We start from the raw sequence: 22,052 nt of genomic DNA, 5'->3' as shown, positions 1-22,052 counted from the left end.
TGTATTAAACCCTTTCCTTGTGAATTGATGAGCCCCCTTTCTTCCCATATTTTACCAAATGTATGTATTACCCCATAAGCATATTTTGAATCTGTATATATTGTACCACTTTTATTCTTCAACAGTTTTAGGGCCCGCAAGATGGCATATAGCTCACAAGCTTGGGCGGACCAGCTAGGGCTCAAAGGTCCAGATTCCACTATCTCAAATGTTTTCCCATTTACCAGCGCATATCCTGATTTTCGTTTTCCTTCAACTATTCTTGAGGAACCATCCACGTATATTTGTTCACCAACGGGTAATTCCACCTCTTCTAGATCAGGTCTCAACTTTGTTTGCTCTTCTATATTTCGGAGGCAATCATGTCCTAAGGACTCATTTGGTTCCCCATAAAGAAACTGAGCAGGGTTCTGTAGGGAGGTTGTTTCCAATGTTAATTTCGGAGAGGAAATGAAGGTAATCCATTTCTCTGCCTTCTGTTGCAATACCCCACGTATATTGTGTGGAGATATTACTTTGATTTCCCCCCCGAAAGTGATCTTTTGTGCTTCGTCTACTAACAAGGCAGCAGCCACCACTACCTGCAAGCAATTTGGCCAACCCCGGCTAACTGGGTCCAATAATTTAGATAAATAGGCCACAGGTTTTTTACTCCCTGCCCATTCTTGGGCCAGCACTCCGTATGCCGTGCCTTCTACGCTGATCACAAACAGAAAAAAAAAACGGCCTCCTCGAATCTGGCAAACTTAACACTGGGGTGCGTGCTAGTTCTTTCTCCTTCTCATTCTCTCTCCTGACAAACACTTTCTGCACTTCTCTTAATAACTTGTCCAAACCCCGATACCCCGATCCTGCCAATCTTCTATCTTCTCTAATTTCTTCCTAATATCCAGCCAGGATTTTGCTACGAATTGAGTTTTCAGCAGGGCCTCTCCCACAGGGTCCACCCCTGAATATAGCTGCAGGCTTTTACGCAGCCTCTCTAGCCATTCCGTCGGGGTTTCATCCTTTTTTTTTTTTTTTTTTTGTTGTTGTTGTTCACTAAAGGCCTTATTGATGTTGTGACCTCTCGGGACTGATTCCCTAATTCCTTGCATAATAATGGTTCTTAAATCTTGCATATGACCACGGTGTACGGGGTCCTGATTATTCCAATTAGGTCTCTGCAGTGGCCATTTAACATCTGCAGCTGGACCTTGCTGATGCTGTTGATCCCAGATTCGCATCCCCACCCTCCTAATCATTCCCCTCTCTTCTGAGGTAAATAAAATCCCCAATATAGATTGCACCTCCTTCCAAGTATACACGTTAGGTCCTAGGAATTGATCCACTCGTTCTGCTACTCCGAGGGGGTCTTCCAACAAACTTCCCATCTCTTTCTTAAAATCGCGGACATCCCCAGAATTAATGGGGACCGCCACATACCCCATTTCAGGTTGCGGACCTCCCATAGATATTTCTCGCAATGGATAAATCCCCCCCACACTCTCAGATTTCTGAGATTTCTGCCTTCGCCTTCTAGTTCGTCTTCTAGTTACTGGTTCCTGGATAATTAGACCGACATCACTGTCCGACTCCCCTGAGGACTGTGAGTTAGAGGGCCCTGAAGGGGCTGTGGGCAGAATATAGGGAGGGGGTGATGTCGGGACCTCCAATTCCTGGTTCTTTCTCTTACGCTTCTCCTCCCCTCCTTTTTCTTTTAAAGGATACACCCGAGCCAATCCGGAAGCTCGCATATTCGCTCTCTTCTAAACAAAAAGGTTCCTTTGCACATAAACATTTAAGGCTTGGCACACCCAGTCGTCAAACGATCCAAATACGGGCCAATAAAGACGGTCGCCTCGAATCTGCTGACCTCCCCAAACCTCAACACAGTAATGAATCATTCTTACTTTATTCTTTCCCCGCCTAGAAGGGGAATCACTCCAATTCTTAATCATTAACCCCAGTGGGCTATCTGGGGGAATAGGGGGCAACCTAGCACTAGGCATTACCCCACCCATGGGACCAGAAGGCTTACTCTTCTTCTGTCCCATCTTCCGGAGCGCCTTCACACACACACACAGCCGCTTCCCCCTGGTCGTGGCCCAGTCCCTCGCGGGATGTGGGAACCGCACTACTGAGGGGTCCGCACTCACTTCGTCTGCAATTGGACGTCTCACACAGATGCACTCCGGGATCACCAACCCCAACCGAACGGATCACCGGCCTATACTTACCCACCCCGTGGGTCTTCATTCGGCCTTCGTGCACAAAGATTACCTAGGGGTTTTGCCGGCTTTATTTGCTTGCTGCCCGAAATTTAGGGTTCGTCGGTGTTATAAGTGAGACCATACAAATTTCTTGGTCTATCAGAAATATTTTATTAATTAAGTAAGCAGGCACAAGCAAAACAGCGCTGGGCGGCTGGGGAGTCTCCGCTCCACCACAGCACGCAACTTTCCCTTTTCAGTGTCGCCGTTTTATAGCATCCAAGTTTCGGCTTGTCAGGACGTGTTGGACCTTCTGAAGCTGTGCAGTTCGTTGTTGGGGGTCGTTGTTTTTCTTTCAATGATCATGCATTGTGCTCGTGTTCAAGGGGGAGGGTAGTGAAGCGGGAAACAGTATTTCACAGAGTCTTTGTTTTACCAAGGATGTTTATCCAACACCCCCACCCCACTATCTACTTGCTTAGTCTTCCCCCTTAACAAGGTCGTAAATTGCAAAACCTTATCTTCTCAGCAGATCCTCTGAATTCCTTTTAAAGACAATGAACAAACACCCGCTAATTTATCACAATCCCTCCTTTTTCTTTTTCTAACATATTTTGTTCATTGATGAATTTTTGAAGCACTTGTTTGCTCAATATTAAAGTTTCTGCGTCATCCTCCTCCTGTTCAAGAGATTCATATTTCGCACGCACAAGCATAAGGTGAGCTGCCTCTAATCGGTTTTTTTACAATCGCGATTATTCGATTGAATATACATGGTACAAAAGTTAGTGTTAATATGAGCAGCAACAAAGGTCCTGCTATAGTTGATAGCAGTGTAGTGAGCCAAAGTGAGTAATTAAACCAGGATTCATACCAGTTCTGGTGGGCTTCATTTTCTATTTTTCGTTTTTCTAACCCTTCTCTCAATTTAGTCATTGTATCCCTTACTACTCCAGTATGATCTGCATATACACAACACTCCTCTCGTAGGGCTGCACACAATCCTCCTTGTTGTAGAAAAATCACATCTAATCCCCTACGATTTTGTCGTACAGATTTCTCGAAAGCTGATACAGATTGCTCGATACGGGCCAAATCCTCATCTACAGCAATGCGTAGAGAGGTAAATTCTTGGCTTTGTTTTACCAGAGAGGTAATTCCAGTTCCGGCTCCTGCAGCCCCCAGAATCATCAGAGTGGCTAAAGTGACAGCCGTAATAGGCTCTCTCTTCCTTAAGTGTTTTTTTTTTGCCATAGCATGTTGGATGTACATATACTCCTCAGAATGGTAAAGAATCCTAGGTATAATTACTACCTGTACACAAAAATCATGAGACGAGTTGAACAATTTCAAAGATAAGCATGGAGTTACCCCCAGAGACGAACATACCCATCTGGTGTTATCTGCTGGTATTAACCATTTTTCTTTGTCTAATTGTGTAACATTTTCTGTAATATTGCATAGATGGAACTTCTTACTGTGAGAAACACTCCGTAGCCAACAACCCAGGCCCAGGCGGGGATCTCAGTGAAGTAGCAATCCATTCGCGATTGCAATGGCGGGCACCCCACAAGCAGGAGAGCGCACCTACCAGCTCCAAAAACACAGTTTATATACTTTTTGATGACAGGACCCTCCCCTGTTTCCCCACTGGAGTGGGTAATCCAGGTTCACAATCTATCTGATGCTTCACAGACAATGCCTGGCCTTCAGTTGCCGGCCTGTTTTTGAGATGGTAATGTTTTCTCCCCTTATCTGGCTTGACTTAACATAGTGATTTTCACCTGATCGCTCTAAGGAGTCTGGTTGTCTGCATTTTAGGAGGTCACCTGCTGAGCTTTCTTATCACTGTAAGCATATCTCAATACCACATTCCTTCCTTCTAAACAATGTAACACTGCAAAAACAACATTTCTATTCCCACATCACCAGGGACCGTGCCTACGCATCTGCCATTCCCAGTTACTTCCGTTAACGTTATTCCTACATCCCTTCCCCAATTGCATTGTGGGGGATCGGTTTCGTTTGAACGGGTGGTCTCTCCCAGATCCCCAATGGCGTCGTAATATGGGGGCCTTATATCAAGACATAACCAGCAAGGTCTAGGCACGTCTGGATTTGGTTGATTCAACAACTGATAACTAGCATTCATGATTCTCCATATGTTATTCCCGGTCACCCCTTCATTTCTAATCCCGTACTCCGGGTTTACTGATTTATTAGCAACCTCCAGTGGTTTAGGGCTATTAGGAGTTAGCATTCTAAAAGCTTGTGTAGGCTGAATCCTCAAAACACTCCCCGACAGTTCCTGATTTGGTCCCACCCGTTGGGGACTCTTAGTCTCTTCCTTCTTTATATAGATGATGCCTCCCCTATCAGTCCCCCAGCAGTAGTTATCTGCTGAACAACATGGTGATCTTCCCATCTAATCAGGCTCCATTTAAAAGGTTTGTGAGGGTGCGTAGACCCAGGAACAGTGTAAACAATCGTACCCATTACTATGTATCGCAAAAAAAAAAAAAAATGGCTAGGGCCCATTTTCCAGAGTTCTTTACCTGGCCACGTAATTCCCCACCGTTTCACTCTCTGCCTCGCTTGTCAGTTCGGTTGCAGCGAACTACAAGGTGCAGGTTCTTCTCGGCAGCAGCAGTGTTCTTCAGGGGAGTTTCTCAGGTAACCGCGACCTTTTTCTGATCAAACAGGGTCCCCTCTCCTCCTTTTTTTTTTTACGATACATAGACAGTTAGACCATACTTATCGAGTTCGTTTCAACGTGAGCTTTAAGTCATCAGGGCCTGCGACCGCTTCCCATTCGCTTTTCTGGATCGGTCCTTTCACGCGACTGGCATGCGTTCACCCCTTCTCAGCCGTCCGGATAGCCGTCTCTGTGATAAGTAAAACAACATAGGGGCCTCCCCACCGTGGTGTTAAAGACGTTTCTTTCCATGTCTTAATTAGAACCCTATCTCCAGGTTGTATCCTATGGATTGCTATATCTAGCCACCAAGCCTTTCGCTTGCAACTCCCTCTGTCGGTTCATAAGCTGTATTAAATAAGGTTTTAATTGGATATCCTGTACCTGGGGGTGATCAGATGGCATCTCTAAATCATAAGGCATACCATACAGCCTTTCAAAAGGTGAGATTCCGACATCGGCTCGGGGCTATGTCCGGATATTCAATAGTGCAAGCGGTAAACATTTCACCCAGGAGGTTTTTGTCTCTATCATAAGCTTTGTTAGTTGCTTTTTAATTCCACCATTCATTCGTTCTACCTTTCCCGAACTCTGAGGATGCCAGGGAGTGTGATATTCCCATTTAATTCCCAGAGCCTTCATCGTGTCTCGGGATACCTTTGACACAAAGTGTGGGCCTCGATCAGAGTCAATTGCTTCTATTACCCCGTATCTGGGTATGATGCTTTCTAATAATATCTTTACCACGGTTTGAGCTGTGGCCCTTGCCGTAGGGAATGCTTCAACAAAGTTTGTGAGGTGGTCTACAATAACTAACAAGTATCTATATCGCCCCGTTTTTGGAAGTTCAGTAAAATCTAATTGAATCTTTGCAAAAGGTCGATGTGCCAATTCTCGTCCTCCTCCCGGGACCCTTTTTCTCATGTGTTGAGCATTTACCTTCCGACAAGTTATGCAATCATTTACGATCCTCTTTGCTATATTATAAATCCCTATACACATATAATATGTGGCAAATTGATCCACCAACGCCTGAGTACCCCAGTGCGTCTGTTCATGAAATCTCCGTAGCACCCTCATAGCTACTGATTTTGGTAACACTTCCCGTCCATCAGGCAGTACCCATTTCCCTTTATCGTTTTTTTTTTTGTTTTTTTTTTTTTTTTGTTTTTTTGTTTTGAACCCCCATTTGTGTCATCTTGTCTTCTTCTGTAATAGTGAAACAGAGTAAGGGGAGGGGAATGGGTCCATTCGACCACAGGGAGTTAGTCGGCCCGCACTTGTAGCAGTTTTTATAAGGCGGGCTTTCTTCCTCAGAACAATTGCATTCAATCCCATCAACTCCCCATTCACTCCAGCAATCATAACATGGAAATTCCTTTAAGTCTTTCCCACAGTATTAAGTATTATATTAAGCATTATTATATATTATTATATTATTATTATATTAATTACTATATCTTAAGTATAAGTATTAAGTATTTCCCACAGTCTGGGTAATCTTCCCTCGTTCTTCTAATTCTTATACTCATTAATGCTGCCCTTTTTGCCTCCTGATCTGCTAGATTATTACCCCTAACCTGAGGGGTGAGGCCTTTTTTATGCCCTTTTATATGTACTACGGCAATTTCTTTGGGCTCTCTGATAGCTTGTAAAACCTGGGTAATCAATTCCTGATGTATTAAACCCTTTCCTTGTGAATTGATGAGCCCCCTTTCTTCCCATATTTTACCAAATGTATGTACTACCCCATAAGCATATTTTGAATCTGTATATATTGTACCGCTTTTACTTTTTCAACAATTTTAGGGCCCGCAATATGGCATATAGCTCGCAAGCTTGGGCGGACCAGCTAGGACTCAAAGGTCCAGATTCCACTATCTCAAATGTTTTCCCGTTTACTAACGCGTATCCTGATTTTTGCTTTCCCTCGACTACTCTCGAGGAACCATCCACATATATCTGTTCACCGATGGGTAATTCCACCTCCTCTAGATCAGGTCTCAATTTCGTTTGCTCTTCTATATTTCGGAGGCAATCGTGTCCTAAGGACTCATTTGGTTCCCCATAAAGAAATTGAGCAGGGTTCTGTAGGGAGGTTGTTCCTAATGTTAATTTTGGAGAGGAAATCAAAATTCCTTCATATTTTAATAATCTGGCGTCAGTGATCCATTTCTCTGCCTTCTGTTGCAGTACCCCGCATATATTGTGTAGAGATATTACTTTGATTTCCCCCCCAAAAGTGATCTTCTGTGCTTCTTCCGCTAACAAGGCAGCAGCTACCACTACCTGCAAACAGTTTGGCCAACCCCGGCTAACCGGATCCAATAATTTAGACAAATAGGCCACAGGTTTTTTTTTTTTTTTTTTTTTAACTCCTTGCCCATTCTTGGGCCAGCACTCCGTATGCCGTGCCTGCTGCGCTGTTCACAAAAAAAACAAAACAAAACAAAACAGCCTCCTTAAATCTGGTAAGCTTAACACTGGGGGGCGTACTAGTTCCTCCTTTAACTTGTTCAGTCGTTCCTCATCTTCTTTTGTCCATTTGAGTAATCCATCCTTATTCAGCTTGTTATATAAAAATTTAACCTTTCCACTATAATCTTCTATCCATTGTCTACAGTATCCGGTCAACCCTAACAGTTGCCGTACCTGCCTTTTAGTTCGCGGGGACGCTAAAGCCAATATTCCACTGATTCTGCCTGGGTCTAACTTCTTAGTCCCCTTACTTAACTGGTGACCCAGGTACTTTATCTCTTGCTCCACAATTTGTAATTTTGCCCCTCCTTTTTCTTTTAAAGGGTACAGAGGGTACAGATTAACTCGATTCTCTGAGCCAATCCAAAGGCTCGCATATTTGCTCCCCTCTAAACAAAAAGGTTCCTTTGTATTTACATAAATGTTTAAGGCTTGGCAAACCCAGTCTTCAAACGACCCAAATATGGGCCAATAATTTGCCTACCTCCCCAAACTTCAACACAATAATGAATCATTTTTACTTTATCCTTTCCCCGCCTAAAAGGGGAATCACTCCAATTCTTAATCATTAACCCCAGTGGACTATCTGGGGGAATAGGGGGCAACCTAGCACTAGGCATTACCCCACCCATGGGACCAGAAGGCTTACTCTTCTTCTGTCCCATCTTCCGGAGCGCCTTCACACACACACACAGCCGCTTCCCCCTGGTCGTGGCCCAGTCCCTCGCGGGATGTGGGAACCGCACTACTGAGGGGTCCGCACTCACTTCGTCTGCAATTGGACGTCTCACACAGATGCACTCCGGGATCACCAACCCCAACCGAACGGATCACCGGCCTATACTTACCCACCCCGTGGGTCTTCGTTCGGTCTTCGTGCACAAAGATTGCTTGGGGTTACCGGTTTTATTTGCTTGTGCCTAATTTTGGGTTCGTCAGTGAAGGGCTCGAGCGGGATTTCCCGTTCCCGGGGCCGCCAGAATCGGCGGGGCGCCTCCCCTAGAGGGATTCCCAGTCAATCCGTCTTCATCCGAGTCACGGCACCAAATTTGTTATAAGTGAGACCATACAAATTTCTTGGTCTATCAGAAATATTTTATTAATTAAGTAAGCAGGCACAAGCAAAACAGCGCTGGGCGGCTGGGGAGTCTCCGCTCCACCACAGCACGCAACTTTCCCTTTTCAGTGTCGCCGTTTTATAGCATCCAAGTTTCGGCTTGTCAGGACTTGTTGGACCTTCTGAAGCTGTGCAGTTCGTTGTTGGGGGTCGTTGTTTTTCTTTCAATGATCATGCATTGTGCTCGTGTTCAAGGGGGAGGGTAGTGAAGCGGGAAACAGTATTTCACAGAGTCTTTGTTTTACCAAGGATGTTTATCCAACACCCCCACCCCACTATCTACTTGCTTAGTCTTCCCCCTTAACAAGGTCGTAAATTGCAAAACCTTATCTTCTCAGCAGATCCTCTGAATTCCTTTTAAAGACAATGAACAAACACCCGCTAATTTATCACAGTAGGTAGAGGGCTTGAACGGGAATAGTCCCGGCGAAGGCCGCCGAAATTGGCGGGGCGCCCCCCTCGATAGGTTTCCCGATCAAATTACCTCTATCCGAGTCAGGGCACCAAATTTGTTATAAATTACTCTTTTAGCACCAAATTTGTTATAAATTACTCTTTTAGCCAGAAAGAATTAGTTTATTGAGTAAGCGATCAGCAAGCAAAACAGCGCTGGGCGGCCTGGGAGTCCATGCTCCTCCAAACGGCCCGCACCCACCCCCCCCCCCTTTTCACAGTCCTTTTATCATCGAGCTCTTCCGGGGTTACGTAGCCCCCTTCCTGGTACTGCGGCTGCGTCGACTGTTGCTAGGGGGTTGTCTCCGGTCCCTCTGGTGGTCGCACGGATGAAGGCAGTAGTCTTCCTCTGCTTGGTATGTGGTGTTTTCCCCTCCTGAATTGGTCATGTTGGTTTTTCTTAAGATAGGGCAGTGGGTTATCGGTTTTGCAATTATATTGTTTACACAAAGTTCTCTCAATCTTCCATCCGAGACAGCAACAGGCAGGGTGCCTCAAGGTTCTCGCCGCCGCCTGGGTGACTCCCTTTGTTCCTTCTTAATATAGCCATGGGAAATAATGAACAAACATGCTTTATACATCACAGGTGATAGATCCTAAACCCCCTGCAAGACACTCTCACTAAGGCAACCAAGGGCTGTAGGAATTGCCACAGTAAAATTCCTAGATGGGTCAGACAAAATTGAAGACCCGGGACCAGAGAAAAGGGAGCAAATTACCAGACATACCGCCAGAAAGTTCATTAGGGATAATGATTAGAAATTGGAACGATAGGGGCCCCAGAAAAGGGAAAAAGTAAATTAAAAATGGTCCAGTATTGTATGATAGAATGGCCAAAGGAGCCTTTAAGACCACATGTCTTTTGGCCCGTTTTCGGATCCTTTGAAGACTGGGTTTGCCAGGCCTTAAATATACATGTTAATTCAAAGAAACCTTTTAGCCAGGAGGAAAGTGATTATGCAGGATTATGGATCAGGACTTCACGTCCTTTTCCAGCCTCAATATTTACACTAAAAGCAGACGAGAAGTTTGAAGAAGAAGAGAAAAAAAAAAAAACAGGAAAAAGATGATGAATGGGAGTCATTGGATAACCTACCACCTCTATATCCTAACAATCCACCCCCGGTGGTGCATCTTGTAATCCTATTTTGTTCTTAAATGTTTTGACTGTGTCAAGGAGGAAGGTGGGAGCATTATCTAAGTAACAGTTTAGAAATTTTGGTATATTCGCGGTGGTGTTTGGTCAGTTTCCCAAGTATCGGGGGAGGGGGGCTGACTGATTATCAAAGTGGTAGAACGAAGAGAGTCACTTCTTTGGTGGTTCGGGCCTGAGCCCTGGGAATTTGGTAAGAAGGGGGAGAGCGAATTTATTTAGGCCTCAATACCTTTTAAACCCCCCATATTGATGGATACGCAGGAGTGATTCCTTGTTTTGTGTGGGCTTACTAACAAAGTGCATGAGAAAAATTAGCATTCGTCTTGAAATTCGGTCTTGTTGAAATGTACATTTTGTGGAAAAGGTGGTATTGTTTGTCTAGAAGACAGAAGGCTGAGTGCTTCAGGTGTTTTTCCGAAGTCCTGTGGATTTATGATTGGAACGGGGCTCATTAAGAATCCGAAATAGTAAAGTTTGTATGTGGAAAGAAGAGTTTAATCCCAGAGAATCGGGACATTTGGTGTGGGAATGGAAATGTTGTTTTTGCAGTGTTACATTGTATAGAAGGAAGGAATGTGGTATTGAAATATGCTTACAGCGATAAGAAAGCTTAACAGAAAACCTTGTAAAATGCAGACAGCCGGACTCCTTAGAGCAATTAGGTGAAAATCACGGTGTCAATTCAAATCAGATAAGTGATGAAACATTACCACTTCAAACAGTAAAAAAGTCAAAAGAAGCTTGAAATTTAACAGGCCAGCAACTGAAGGCCAGGCATTGTCTGTGAAGCATCAGATAGATTGTGAACCTGGATTACCCAGTCAATGGGGAAACAGAGGAGGGTCCTGTCATCAAAAAGTATATAAACTGTGTTTTTGGAACTAGTGGGTGCGCTCTCCTGCTTGTGGGGCGCCCGCCATTGCAATCGCGAATAAATTACTACTTCACTGAGATCCTCGCCTGAGCCTAAGTTATTGGCTACGGAGTGTTTCTCACATTTGGGAAGAAGATTAGGAAAAGATAGTAAAAACCTGCAATAAAAAGGTTTGTGTGGAAATTGAAACAAGGGACAGTAACTTATAAGGAATAGTAATGAATAAATAAATAAATAAATAAATAAATAAAAGGGAATGGGAAATCAAGGAAATGGGTAATATCCAAAACAGAGACGTTTTAAAAAAAGCCTCCTTGGGTGCATATTGGCACATTGGAAGGATACTGTTAGAAATGGGGGCACAGAAAGCAAGAGGACTTTCACTAAGTGTTGCAATCAATGGTGGCCACTATATAAACTAAATGGCCACTTTATGGATCAATCGACTATAACAGTGTCTTGCAATTAATGTTGTTTTTGAGGAGAGAAGGAAAATAGGATGAAATGTTGTATACTGATATGTTGTTTCAGCATCTTGGAGGGAAATGGTATGGAATTAAGTCGGCCCCTGACTGAGCCTTTGGTGTTGGCATTAGAAAAGTACAGGCTGGAGAAAGATAAAGGAAGTGTTAAAAGGGTTGTTGAAGGTGTTAAAGGTGTGGCATGTAGTATTTAACAGAGCTGTTTGAAGTTCAGTGAGCAGGGAAAGAGGATGTAGGAATGCTAATAGTTCTGCCTCAACCCGAGGCTGAGATCTCTAAATCGCGGGTGTGAGCCCTCTGGGGCAGAGGGACCTTGATGGGTCCGAGAGTTGTCATGGAAACAGAAAAGCAGCTATCTCTTAAAACAACCTGAGTTCATGTGTGAGCTCAGATTGCCAATGGGACCGCTCAGGGAACTGTCACCGATTGCATTCCCCTGACCGACCCCCTCACTGAGACCCTAATCACCCCGGAAATTATGTAAATACCAAAATCTGGTTAAATTGGCTATTGGGAATTGAGAATCTATTCCAACAAGGTCTAAAAGAAACCCCTATGGAATTTATGGAATTTTTGAATTTTTGGACCAACTTTGAAATGCAATGAGAAAAAAAATGGACAATGGCTTAAAAAAAAAAAAAAAAAAAAGAAACAGAGGCAATTGGCTAGCCTCTTTCCAGGGCAATCGGCCCCTGATATCAGAAAGAAATTGTCTGAGGCTGCAGGACAAACTTACAACAGTCAGGAATGATGGGGACCTGGGGCATCTACCCTAGCAGGTCCACTAATTGAAATAAAGCTAGGAAATGAAGACAGAGGCTTGAATTTTTTGTTGGTTATGGGAGCTTCTTTCTCTGTGTTAATTAGGCTGTAAATGTAATAGGAGCAACATATTCAGTGTTAAATAGTTTAAAAGGACGATTAGGAACTAAGACAACTACAATAATTGGAGCCACAGGGAAAGAGGAGGAATGGTCATTCTTACAACCCCTTGATTTGCGTTTTGGGGGTAAGGAACTAACCCATGAATTTTAGTATGTACCAGAATGCCCGATGCCACTCTTGGGACGGGATCTATTAGCCAAATTAGATGCAACAATAACCTTTGAGGATGGAGAATTAATAATGAAGGTACCTGAGTCCAAAGTAGGCCAAATCCTAATGATCAAAGATAAACCCTTTGTTAATATTCCAAGAGAAGTAGAAAATGCAGTTATAGCAACAGTACGGGAAACAGATGTACCAGGGAAGTCGAAACTGGCACAACTGGTAAAGGTGGAATTAAAGGAAGGAGCCAAACCTGTTTGAATCAAACAATATCCACTTAAGATAGAAGCTAGGCACGGGAATGGTGAAAATTATTGACAAATTTCTCAAATATCAGATTCTGGAAGAATGTAAATCGGAATACAATACTCCAATTTTTCCAGTAAAGAAGCCAAATGGCGAGTATAGATTGGTACAAGATCTTAGAGCAATAAATGAAATAACAAAGGATATTCACCCGGTAGTAGCTAATCCTTACACATTGTTAACATCTGTGAAAGGGAAATATAAATGGTTTACCGTGATAGATTTAAAGGATGCCTTCTTTTGCATACCTCTTGATAAAGATAGTAGAAAATTATTTGCCTTCAAATGGGAAAACGTATTGAAGTTTCTGGACCACATATGGTAACAACCGTTTTGGAACAAAGGGGGGGGGGGCACTGGTTATCACCCAGCTGGATGATGAAATATCAGGCAATCCTAACTGAACAAGATGACATAACCTTGAAAACGACTAACCTGTTATATCCAGCAGTATTTCTAGGAACCGTTCCAGAAGAAGGACCGTTGGAACGCAATTGTGTGGAAATAATCGAACATACGCCAGCCACAAAGATTTGAAGGATGTACCCCTTGAAAGGTATTCAGTGGGAATACCACACTCCGTGGCACCCACAAAGCTCAGGGAAAGTAGAAAGGATGAATCAAACAATAAAACAACAATTGGCTAAGTTAATGATCGAGACACAGCTGCCCTGGACGAAATGCTTACCATTGGCACTTTTAAACATAAGAACTAAACCACACAGTGAGACTGGATTATCATCATATGAAAAGTTATATGGTATGCCTTATTCTCAAGGGATGCCCCTAGGGAACAATGTAGTTGAGGATCATAGTATCCAGAAATGCATAATTACCATTGGAAGGAGATTACAGGAGCTAAGAGAAATTGGGATGATGACTCAGACACCACCTTTAGGATTTGCTATTCATAAAATACAACCAGGAGACAAGGTCTTAATAAAAACCTGGAGAGAAGAATCATTGAACCCCCGATGGGAGGGACTGTACCTTGTTTTACTTACTACTGAAACAGCTGTGAGAACAGCAGAAAGGGGTTGGACCCACGCATCCAGAATAAAAGGACCAATAACTACCGAAGCCTGGAGGGTTGAGTCCACTCCTGGGGAACTGAAACTGAGACTAAAGAGGAACTGATATCCCAGCAATGAGGTTCTGCATGAATTAAGGGCACTGGATAAAGAGGACAAGTCTGAAGGGAGGAAAGGGAGAAGGCAAGACCGGGGTAGGACCCTCCACTGCGGCGTGTATGGTCTACCGAGGGAGGCAACCCCTATGGGTATTGACCGCCGAGTGAGAGTGCCTCGACCGGACTTCTCCCACACCAAGATCAGTTTGTCCTGAGAAAAATAACATGAGAACCTTTTAAACCCATAATAAAATTGTGATTAGTTTTTCCAGGAGCTGGATCACCCTGAAGGGCTGAATGGTAACACAAGCTCTGAAAGCGGGCCCAACCCCATGATTGAAGGCGCTTCCCACACTCTCAAGATTGGACGGCGAAAAAGGCTTATAATATGACAGGTCGCCAAAGAGAACGAATTGTGACTGTAAGTGGAAACCCAACGTGGGAGCTTGGAAGCGTGCATATACGAGTACAAACGGGGCAGACATTGTAACAGGACCACTCGGTAACAAGGACACTCTGTATTATCACGCCCCAAAGGGTAAAGATGGATGGGATGGTCATTTTCCAAACGGGACGTGGGCCCTAAAGGGACATTATTGGGTGTGTGGCAAACATGCTTACAAGAGGCTACCCGGAAACTGGTCGGGAATATGCTATGTGGGGTACATAAGACCCTTGTTCTTTTTATTGTCACAAACACAAGGAAATCATTTAGGAATAAGATTATATGATGACCTGAACAGAGTAAAACGATCTATTGATACTTCCTTATCCGGGGATAGTGCCCAAAAATGGGGAAAGGATGAATGGCCTCCTGAAAGAATCATACAGCATTATGGGCCAGCTACCTGGAACCCGAATGAGTTGGTATCAGGAGCCCGAGAACCTATTTATAATTTGAACCGAATAATTAGGTCGCAAGCTATCCTCGAAGTTGTAACCAATCAAACAGCGACGACCTTGGATCTTCTGGCTGATCAATCCACTCAGATGAGGAATGCTATCTTTCAACGTAGAATGGTCTTAGACTATTTACTAGCAGAAGAAGGGGGAGTGTGTGGAAAACTGAACGATTCTAATTGTTGTTTACAAATTGATGATAATGGAAAAGTGGTTAAGCAGATAACAAAAGAAATTAAAAAGCTAGCCCACGTCCCAGTACAAACTTGGAAGGGTATGGATTGGGATTTCTTTTCATGGTTGCCCGGTGGACCATGGGTTAAAAGAATGCTATTTTTATTTTTATGTGGTGTAATGACATTATTGTTTATACCTTGTATGATACCTTGCTTTACGTTGTTGATACGGCGGATAATAAATAGCACCCAATTTGTGATGACTTTGGGAGAGAAAAGGTGATGAAATCCAACTGCTACTAACAAAAGCTGAAGAAGAGACACGAATTGATGATATTAAAAAAAAAAAAAAGGGAGGAATTGTAAGGAATAGTCCAGCAATTTGTGCCACTAAGGGGTGTGAAGGGTTAACATTGAGGCCTGGGTTTAGGCGAGAAGAGAACAAAGGGATTTCTTCAGAGAAAAACTGCTGACTTTGCACGGACGTGCAGTAACTTCTGACAGCCGGCCAAGAGACCACTAGATAAGGAGGAAGAATATGAGCCTCCCTGTCCGAGCGGCCCCCGAGAAACTAACAGAGACTGATAAGCAGGCGCACCTGGGAGGACTTCGGATTCGGGAAACCAATTATAATAACCCTGCCTCTTCTAGAAGTAGTAATGAATATGTATTAGCCTAGGAGCATAAAAACCAGCCGCCTTACGTAACAGGTGTGCGTCCTGGTGGAGCAGAGACTCCCGGCGCACCCAGCGCTGTTTGCTTGCCTCTATTCATTTAATAAATTGTAAACTTTGATTGTAATCCTATTTGGGACTGTCATTTATAACACCCCCAAGGCTGCCCAAGCGTGGTCCGCGGTGCCCTGCAGCCCCAGGGAGAGCGGAGCTCAAACTGGCCCGACACGGCGGCAGGGACGTGGCCGTCCCCACACGCGCGGTTCCTGCCTGAGTAGGCCACAGCGCTTCTGCCTCTCTGACAGGCTTGGAGGGTAACGACATCAGAATACGCTCGCTTTAGTTTGAGGTTCCAGCCGCTACTGCCATCGGGATGGCACACGGGGACGGGGCTGGGGCTAGGCAACCACAGGCAGCTTTAACATCTCAGTCCTCCCCGTCGGCCATCTCCCAGCTACCACGCGGGCCACTCAATGCGACCAGACACCAATTCACCCAAGGCAACAAAAATATTTACAGAGCTACACCTCTCCTCGTAACTGTTTGTTGTTTACGGCTGAAACCAGTCCTGGGATAGGATATGCTACCTGGACTGAGCAAAGCCTTTGATATGGTCCCTCACCACATTCTTCTCTCTAAATTGGAGAGGTATGGATTTGAAGGATGGACTGCTGGGCGGATAAAGAATTGGTTGGCTGGTCGCAGCCAAAGGGTTGTGGTCAACGGCTCTATGTCTGGGTGGAGGCCGGTCACAAGCGGTGTCCCTCAGGGGTCGGCCTCGGGACCGGTGCTCTTCAACATCTTTAGCAATGACACAGACGACGGAATCGAGCAAGTTTGCAGATGACACCAAGCTGAGCGGTGCAGTCGATACAACAGAGGGAAGGGATGCCGTCCGGAGGGACCTGGACAGGCCGGAGAAGTGGGCCCATGAGAACCTAATGAGGTTCAACAAGGCCAAGTGCAAGGCGTTGACCTTGGGCTGGGGCAATCCCAGGTATTTCTATAGACTGGGAGAAGAAGAACTTGAGAGCAGCCCTGCGGAGAAGGACTTGGGGGTCCTGATGGACGAGAAGCTGGACACGAGCCAGCAGCGCGCGCTTGCAGCCCGGAAGGCCAACTGTGTCCTGGGCTGCATTAACAAAGGGGTGGCCAGCAGGGAGAGGGAGGTGATTATCCCCCTCTACCCTGCTCTTGGGAGACCCCACCTGGAATACTGCGTGCAGGCCTGGGGCCCCCAGCACAAGAAGGATGTGGAGCTCTTGGAAAGGTCAGTCTCACCTCTGTCCCTGGAAAGGTGTTGGAACAGCTTGTTCTGGATGCCATCTCCAAGCCATTGGAAGAGAAGGAGGTTATGAGGAGTAGTCAGCATGGATTCACCAAGGGGAAATCGTGCTCGACCGACCTCGTTGCCTTCTATGATGGCATCACCAGCTGCGTTGATGGAGGGAGAGCAGTGGATGTCATCTACCTTGACTTTAGCAAGGCTTCTGATACTGTCTCCCACGACGTCCTGCTAGCAAAGCTGAGAAAGCGTGGGATAGACGAGTGGACGGTAAGGTGGGTTGAGACCTGGCTGACCGGCCGAGCTCAGAGGGTGGTGATCGGCGGCGCAGAGTCCGGCTGCAGCCCTGTGACTAGCGGTGTTCCCCAGGGGTCGGTGCTGGGTCCAGTCTTGTTCAACATCTTCATCGCCGACCTTGACGAGGGAATAGTGTCCAGCCTCAGCAAGTACGCCGATGATACAAAGCTGGGAGGAGTGGCCGACACGCCAGAAGGCTGTGCTGCCATTCAGCGAGACCTGGGCGGGCTGGAGAGCTGGGCAGGAAGAAGCCAAATGAAGTTTAACAAGAGCAAGCGTAGAGTCCTGCACCTGGGAAGGAACAACCGCATGTATCAGTACAGGCTGGGGGATGACCTGCTGGAGAGGAGCGCTGCGGAGAAGGACCCGGGGGTCCTGGTGGACGACAGGTTGAACAAGGGGCAACGGCCAAAAACTGGAGCACAGGAAATTCCGCACCAACATGCGAAAGAACTTCTTCACGGTGAGGGTGACGGAGCGCTGGAACGGGCTGCCCGGGGAGGTTGTGGAGTCTCCTTCTCTGGAGCTATTCAAGGCCCGTCTGGACGCCTACCTGGGCAGCCTGCTCTAGGGAACCTGCTCTGGCAGGGGGGTTGGACCCGATGATCTCTTGAGGTCCCTTCCAACCCCTACGAATGTGTATATACAGGAGTAAAAATACACGTGTTGATAGCGATAGGACAAGGGGGAATGGTTTCTTTGAGCAGTTCCATCTTCTACGTCAACAAAACAGACCAATGAAAGAGACCAAGGACAAATACAGAAACAGAACAGTTGATCAAGTGCCAATTTAAGAAGCTTTCCCTGAAAGGGCAACAGCATCTCCACCTCCACCCACCCCTCCCCTCCCCTCCCTTCCCTTCCCCTCCCCTCCCCCCCCCCAAGTAGTTGACTTCCACAACTATTTTCATCTGACCCCGCAAACGGCAAATTCTATATTACTTCGAGTAGAACAAGGGCTGTTTCTTGTTTCGGTTTGGTTTTTATCATTCAGCTTCTTCAAAAGACTTTAGTCATTCACAGCTGCAATCGTTAACCCCGCAAACAGATCCAGTAACAAAGATCATTCCTCCTGCTAAGGAATCGAGTTTCTTTGTGAGGAACGGAGTCACAAAAATCATTTCATTAGCAAGTTTCAAACACTAAAAATATTTAATAGCATTTTAACGCTCCCACGCTCCAGTAAGCCTTGAACGTAACCGCAATTAAACAAGGAGCACAGCAAAGCCAGAGGTCTAACAAAGCACGAGAGGTGATCGCATTTAAACGCCTTATGGTGCCTTTAGCTAATCCTTCTTCTAGTTCCTGAACAACGGACTTCGTTTAGAAAAAAAGACTCTAAAAATACATGCAAAAAAATAAAGGGAACGGCAGCCGAGTCTTGAACGTTCAGAAGCCGACTCAAGCATCCCAGAGCCTTCTACGCTTTGAAAAGCGTCTGTGGGAGAAATTACTTCTCGAAGTTGCGAAACCCACGACTGAAAAGAAAGCGGTAGCAAAACTCCTACGGTAGTCAAGAACAGGCTGACAAGCACCTGTCAGAAATCACACCGGGCAGAGTTTATTCTTCCTCCTCGGGACAGGGGCAGACAACAGACGATACCTGGAAGCTTTCTTCCAACCTTATTCTTCTCTGGTTCTACATCTGCCAGTCCTCGATGCGGCTGTTTCGCAATAAAAGCACGCCCTTTTATTTGGGAGCAGGGGGAAGATAGCAAGGCCTCAAACACACAGCACATCCTAGATCGTCTTAGGGAGATGGAGACCCACAGGACCGCCGAGCGCTTCTATCTTCGCGTTTCAAATGACTGGGCAAACCACCATCTACACGACACTGTCAACAGACCGAAACATTCTTTTAACTTGCAGAACTATTTCCATCGGCAAGACACACAAGACAGAGGTCATATCCCCATGCTCCATCTTTATTGTGCAAATGCTGCTCAAAGCTCTTTATTACCCTCCATAGACAGCCGTCCAGGAAAAAAAAAAAAAAAATCATACATCAACAGGGGCTAGATTGACGGGCAACATATGAAACCTACTCGGCGGCGACCCGTACGCGTGCAGTGACGCCTGCGGTGCAAAAACCTTAGCCAGGAGGCCGGCCCAACTGACCGCCACCCAGAATACGTAGATGTACACGACAGCCCGAAGGGCCCGAGGGTGGGCATTCACAGCCATCCGGAATCCATTGGTCAGGTCCAGGTTAGCAGCACACTTCTTGCCAACAACCATTACACGCCCAAGAAGCTGGAAAAAGGAAATAACGTTACCTAACATAACGTGCCACGACGCACAGAACGAACGCGAGCGGAGAACCATCCACAGAACACGGTTAGCTAATCCTTCACGATTCAACCGCTGCTCTTTGAATTACCCTCTAGACAGGAACAGACTACAAAACAGTCACAGAAGCTAAATTTGTCTCGGGGGTTAAAGCCCCCGTCATAGCTTCGGGCAACGTAAGCCGCTCTGGCGGAAAATAAAAGCTTCACGGTGCCTTTTCTTTTGCGTGGCCTCACAAAGCCTTGGAACTTGACTTGCATAGCTAACAGCGAAACAAACACCCAGCGCCGCTCAACCAGCTTTCCCTTTCCTCGCCTCTGACCTGCCCAAACCCCAAGCCCTCTTCTGCATAGTCAAAGTACCACCGCCGCTGTCTGGAAACCGTGAAAACGGGCATCAGACCGTACTTCGGAACAACACTGCTTTTTGCACTACAAGCGCGTAGCCGGAGACCAGCATCGCTTTATATCGCCGCTCTTAGTCAAAAAGCTCAACTCCATTACAAGCTAGAGGCAAAAGACTACAGCATCGGAAAACCCAAAATAGCCTACTGTGCGCCCCTCCGCAACATCCAGAGGAAAAGAGGGGACGGGAAAGAGTCTAGGAAGTTACAAACTAGTTACAGGTACAGCCAGCCTAGCGAAAAGAAAGCTCCCACAGTACTCACGGGTCCGCCAGAATCTTCTGCTTCACATAACCGGACAACTGCCTTCTCAGGAAGGACTAGGAAAAAACACTGGAGCCTGAGGCGAACTATCACGGAACGCAAGGCGCTGGAGGAAGAGTAAACAGTTACAACGCAGTCAGCTTCAGAGAAAGGCAACAGCTTAAGCAAATCACTATGCCCCACCGAACTCGTCCTACCGAAGCAGATTATCAGGTACCCCAAACGCGCACGACAAAACAGCGATTCTTCTTAAGCGATCTTTGAATAGGCAAAGTTCTCTACCTTCTACACGCAAAACACACAAGCGGCAAACAATTGCTAACTGTCCTTCAGTTATGTCCAAATATTGCCTCGGCCAGAGGTAGGAAGGCATCTTCAAAGAACCCGGAGTAATCCGGCTGAGGCTGTATAAACTCTCCGTCCTCGATAACGCCACGTACTCAGGGGAAAGAACATTCCAAGTTAGCCCGTTACGGCCGGCTCTACGTCAGACACCTCCAGACCGAGGCCAAGGTATCACCTGCGAAACACGAATACCACCGATCTGTAGGAAACCATCGACTCGCAACTAATTGCGAGGGAACTCCCCAAATCACCAGCAGACCGAAACTGCATACGGCACCAGAAGCAGGATCCAGCACGCAAGGTGACGGGGGCAACGAGACAGCCGAGTACTTCAGATTAGCGACTTCCGGCAGTTTTATTTATTTTAGATGCGACTGAAACAGCGCCGATAAGACTCGATTCCACAGATGCTTTGCACTTCTTACTCACCATCGCCTTTCACTGCGCGACAATCGAGAATTACGAGCCTTCCTCACACTTCTCCCCCCTATAACATCGCTCAACTGTGAAACAGGCCTTCGGTACAGCGAGCTAAGCAAATTCAAGACCATTCGCTATAGCCAACTACACTCCAAAAGCAGTTCTAAGTTCCCCCCCCGCCTCAAGTGAGGACCAGCAGCCTGCGGGATTGACTGGCTTCTAGATGTTTAAGAAAGCTAGGAAAAGCTGCAATTCTTCCCTTTCACAAGCCACTTTGGAGAGAGCGTGCGCTCGCGTGCGCGGTGGGGGTGGTGCCATAACCAAAGCCTAGCACGGCCGAGCCGGGGCGTCTCTAGAACGCTGTCACGAGGCGCATCAAGACCTGCGTTTCTGCTACGCAGAAATGACTGATTACGGTCACTACTGCGATGCTCGCTGCCTATACGCAGGCAGTCCGAACCCCCAAGGAGACCGACTGCGCCGGCGACCCAGTACGCGCCGTGGCACCCCGGGGGCAGGCGGGACGCGCACCGAAGAAGCGCGGGGTTTTAGAGGCGCTGCAGTAGAGAGCGCCACGAGCCGGAGAGACCCCGACCGACCGACCGACCGACCGTCCGTCCGTCCCTCCCTCCCTGCCTCCCTCCCTCCCGCAGCAAGGCCACCACCCGCCCTGCCGCACTCCCGGGACCCGCGACGGGCCCTCGTTTCAGAGGGCCTGCGAGCGGCCGAGGGAAGGAAGGAAAGAGAAGACTCGCACGACAACGCCGCGGCTACCTCCTCGCCCACGACCGCTCATCCTCACGGAGAACGTTGGCGGGGACCTCCTTGCCCTTGCAGGCGACCTCTCCGAAAGCGGCTGCAGCGGCAGCGCCGCCGCCGGGCCAGGCGGCCTGCGCCCTAACGATCCCGTCGGCCATGACGGCGCCCGCTCGGTACAACGCCCCCTCCCTTCCCGCACTCGGCCCGGCCCTCCGCGGCGCTCATTGGGCCGACAGATCGCCGCCGACCGCTCCCGCGCCTCGATTGGCTGCCTCGCCTGCCCTCTTCCCTTGTCCCCGCCCTCTCGGCGG

General features: G+C 46.7%; 1 protein-coding gene across 1 annotated transcript in view; it reads right to left on the bottom strand.

Moving 5' to 3' along the window:
• LOC308184827 (adenosine 5'-monophosphoramidase HINT1-like) overlaps positions 1–21,934 on the bottom strand; it is a 55,608-nt gene extending 33,674 nt beyond the window's left edge. The window contains exon 1 of the mRNA XM_080572405.1: positions 21,757–21,934. Within this exon, the coding sequence (XP_080428531.1) occupies positions 21,757–21,899 (143 nt within the window). The 5' untranslated portion in view covers positions 21,900–21,934. The remainder of the gene's footprint in view (positions 1–21,756) is intronic.
• Positions 21,935–22,052: the final 118 nt, after the last annotated feature.

The sequence above is a fragment of the Anser brachyrhynchus genome, assembly GCF_964034855.1.
Source record: "Anser brachyrhynchus genome assembly, chromosome: W".
In the NCBI taxonomy this organism is placed as follows: Eukaryota; Metazoa; Chordata; class Aves; order Anseriformes; family Anatidae; genus Anser; species Anser brachyrhynchus.
Note: the sequence above shows the minus strand (reverse complement) of the source record. Positions and strands in the feature narration are given on the sequence as shown.